At 32.3% G+C, this 4,247-nt stretch overlaps 1 protein-coding gene across 1 annotated transcript; it reads left to right on the forward strand.

The window, feature by feature from the left end:
- The first annotated feature begins 2,610 nt into the window (after window positions 1-2,610).
- LOAG_00859 (hypothetical protein) lies at window positions 2,611-4,008 on the forward strand. Its single transcript, XM_003136399.2, has 3 exons — window positions 2,611-2,818; window positions 3,201-3,296; window positions 3,819-4,008. The coding sequence occupies exons 1-3, from the start codon at window positions 2,708-2,710 to the stop codon at window positions 3,966-3,968; spliced, it is 357 nt and encodes a 118-aa protein (XP_003136447.2). The 5' UTR covers window positions 2,611-2,707; the 3' UTR covers window positions 3,969-4,008.
- Window positions 4,009-4,247: the final 239 nt, after the last annotated feature.

Raw genomic sequence — 4,247 nt, forward strand, 5'->3', positions numbered from 1 at the left:
TTACAATTAGAAGTTCATGATGCACAGGCACCATCGCTTCAATTCAAATTACACTCGAATTGGGAATGAATGATTTCAAAATTCAAACAATTTGATGATACAGCAATGTATTTATCTAACTTATACGGAAGCAAATCCAAGGAAATAAACCAACCATCAGGAATCCTTCAATTAGATTAGTTTATTATATGCAAATCCATTCATCTGACATCTTCATTTGTTTCGACGTAATAAAAATGAGTAATACGTCATCCAGTTTACGCAATCACGCATTTTTTTCTTCCTGAAGAATACACCATACCTATAAGTAGTACTGAAGAATGCTTTATACATCAGGTTCCTTTCCTGTTCTTTATAGGTCTTTATACGGTTTTCGAAATTCTGCAAATTTGAAAGAGTAAGGATTGAAATAGATTGGAATAGAAAGTTGAAATCTTTCATAACTTTGGACCTAATACCAAACTTTTAAACGGTATTATTGAATGGTTGAAATGATCAATAGTAATTACCTTTTTGTTCAACCCAATTCAGTTTACTTTACATCCGTGTTTACTAAATGACGGATCATCACACAAAGTACCCAACGTGGACACTTTATCGAGTGTGGAAATGACTTCAGTAAGGCAATGTCAAAACACAGTAGAAAGATCAACAGACTAGTGTAATTGTGTGAACGGGTTCTGTGAAGTAGTTCTGCAAGTCCTGTGTAATACCACTGTTGATATCAGTGCTTGCCTACACCGGAAAATATTATATCGATTGTAGTGCATTTTTTCCAATCGTTTGGTTGTTTTCTTCCATAATAAATTTATCAGCTGATTACGTATCCATCTGTGAACTATTTCATTTCTTTATATAACTTGCTCATAATTTACTTAAACTGTTAGTAGAAAATGATATTTAGCTTCACTTCTAATTAAAATACGCTTAACGATGCGAACTTTCAACCACTGAGCAATCTTTTCTGAATCCTTATCCGTATCGTGGATTGGGCTGCTGACAAGGGACTCACTATCAGAAAGTGAAACTTCAATTAAATTAAACTATATACAGTGTCAGTCATATTCGAAACGTAGCTTTTTAAATCTTTCATCTATTTTGAAACTTCGGGAATTACGGAGTAAATTATCTAATTATCCGTGATAAATGGCTACTCTAAACTGTGTTATATTGTTTGAAATATTACTGATAATAAGCAGTTCCAGCAAAAATTTAAAATTGTTCACCCTTCTTTGGATCATGAATAAACCTCACAAAAATATTTTCTGACTATTTATTGATAAGTTTTATTTCATAATGTCAATCCAACAAACCAGTAAATTTAAGTATGAAAGAAAAAAAGATTTTGATTTTAAATAGAAGAATGGAAAAATTTTTTTAATTATTTACTTTCAAAAGCAGTTCTAATGATTCAGGCCAGATACAATTTAATTGCCGTAAAAAGTTTGGAAAATTTTCATGTTATTTCTCACCATCCATCTTTTTCATTTTAATGTCAGTATTTTCCTTCTAATTCCATTCCACTTCCACAAATCATTAACCATATTTGGAAGCATAGGCTTTGAATTACAACTTTTTATAACTACTTTTGATTTTACTATTCAAATTACCACTTGGCTAAACTGTTCTATTTAATTGATTATAAAATTTTGCTTTGAATTATTTGCCTTCACTTTTTTTACATTATTCATTTAGGAAATCCAGCAACGGAAAACAAGTAATACACGATTGGTGATATTCCTCGCTTTTTTCATCCTAGAATAAGCTTTCCAAAATATGATTTATACCATCAGTCAGTTTTTAAATATCGCTTGCCTTCGTATACATTTGGACAAAAATTTTTCAAATAAAAAAAAAATCATGTTTTTCAACTTTTCAGAAAAACAGTCAAAGAGTCAAATAAGTTCAGGGGAATTTTCAAATTTTACAAAGTTAATTTCCTAGTAAGGGAAAGTGTTTCAAGGAGTATTAACTAACCAGGATTGGCGCTTGTTTTAGTGTCATCACCGCTGACTCACCTTTACCATTCCGAATCAGGATTATGGATTTATGAATCTCGAGAAATTCTGATCCTAGATCTAAGCCAAAACCCGAGGACACATTAGTAATTTTTCTTAATTCACTTCACTGTCATCAATCACCGGCGAAAACAGCATCATCTATTTTAATATTTAAAAAATGGAAGTTTTAGTGGTCATGGGTTTCACAAATCCTCTGTCATTATCGATACAGTAGTAACTCAAATCAGAGTAGCTGCTTGCTTTTCTATGATACATAGGATTGTTTTTAAGGCAACTTCCTTCATTTCCAATAATGGCCAGTCCTGTAATCTAATTTCTCACATACATATCCAGCAAGACAATGTTAATTATTTCTATTTTAATCTACTTCTCGATCTTCTTCCCGTCAAATTCATTGCTCATGTTTCCACAAGGTTAGCTTTTTACTTGCTGTTAAGAAGTTTTATAAATATATTTTAGTAACGTTACCAAAATGTCTTTGAAACTAACGCTCCAACCTTCGCTGTTCAGTAAGGTTCTTTTTAATGATGATTAAACGATACTGTATGTCAGCTTTTTGAACTTTAAATTCCATATGCAATTGTACTCGAAATTTCAGCTGAAAGTTAAATGAAAATTTTGTAAAAATATCTGAAAACTTGTCGCTTAGATCCCTAAGAACTTTAGTGGAATTTCCAAGCGACTGCATGCGAGCAATGTGTGAAGCAGATTCAGGATGTGTTCCAAAAGGTTGCGACGAGGACATTCATGGAAGGTATGGATGCGGCTATTTTCGACTCAACATCTATCACTATAAAGTAATGGTGCTTGTCTCAAATCAAAAACTGTCATTTCCTTGCTAAAATGTGGTATTCGTTTCCGCTAGTTCAATTTTCTTACCTTTAAACAGCAGAAAATGAACTTCATCATCTAACTAGTTTTGAATACCAATTTAACTAAAAGAAATGGAAGAGATCTCGATATTTTTCCTTTTGAATTGCAAATCATATTTTTCGGTTCAAGATCTATTACAGAAAAAATTTCCAATTTTTTACTTTATCCGTTTATCAATGCACTTTTTGGAATACCTACGTCTTTTATCAAAAAAAAAAAATGGTTTTTGATCAGAACTTCTTTTATAAACAGATAAATTAATAACCGGAATTGGAAGAATAGGGTAAGTAATAATTCAAATTATAGCAATGTTATCAGCCGGGTAAAGAAGACGACCAGGATGAGGAAGAGGCATGGTTAACGTGCGCCGAAAATTATGAGTGCTCTCAGGAATGCCTACGGGTAATTCGATTTCCTTCAACCTTCGTGGATATCAAGCATTTTATGAACTTATATTTTATGACATGGAATCTTCTTGACAATCCTTTGAACAAGAATGTCGGCAAAAACGAGACAATCAAATGCATCTGGTTTCCCCGAGTCACACTCAACATCTTTTGCATTTCGTTTAAAGCATAATCAAAAATACACTTAAACTTTTCAATTGCTACAAAACTTTTGAGAGTAAAGATAAATAATTCTTTCGAAATTGGTAGATTGTATCTCTAGTAAGATTTCTGAGTTTAATAATCTCTACTTATTGAATTAATTAATAAAGGATAGCGATGGGAGGTTAAAGAAATGCATCGCCACTTGCATATCAGTTTCCTTTACCTCATAAAGTTTCGTCTTGTTCTGCACAAAGCCATTTAATTTTTGAAAATTTTTATTCAAAAATGCTACATCTTTGCTATCTTGAGTTCCATTTTTAATGCTTCCAATTACAATAATAAATCTGCAGCAACTAATATTTTTGAATTTCAGCGACTAAGTAATCGTTATAAAGTGAAATGCTATGGAAAAAGTGACTGCGAAACTTTAGCAAGAATCCATGATGGCGGTGCTAATGGCTGCCGGTCAAAGGATACATTACCCTACTGGAATATTGTCAAACAAAAATGTCCCCACTGCTGAAATCTGTGAATTCTCTGCAGATATTTAATGATACTTGGACACAGTTCAGAGTTTTTTGCTCCGATATTGTTTGTATTCCTGATGTCTTTCTTTTTCACTGCTGTAGAAATAAGCTTTACTAGTAGGCATTGTATCATCATTTCATTCCCAATTTGCCCACGGTTCGACAAACTGAATATGAACTTTCCTTCAGTTTTGTTCATTTCATATAAATTGAATGTGGATTGGCCGGTACTTTTATCTTCAACGTTGTACAATATTCCAATAAATCTTAAGTAT

This window comes from Loa loa (assembly GCF_000183805.2).
Source record: "Loa loa unplaced genomic scaffold supercont3.374, whole genome shotgun sequence".
NCBI classification, from domain to species: Eukaryota; Metazoa; Nematoda; class Chromadorea; order Rhabditida; family Onchocercidae; genus Loa; species Loa loa.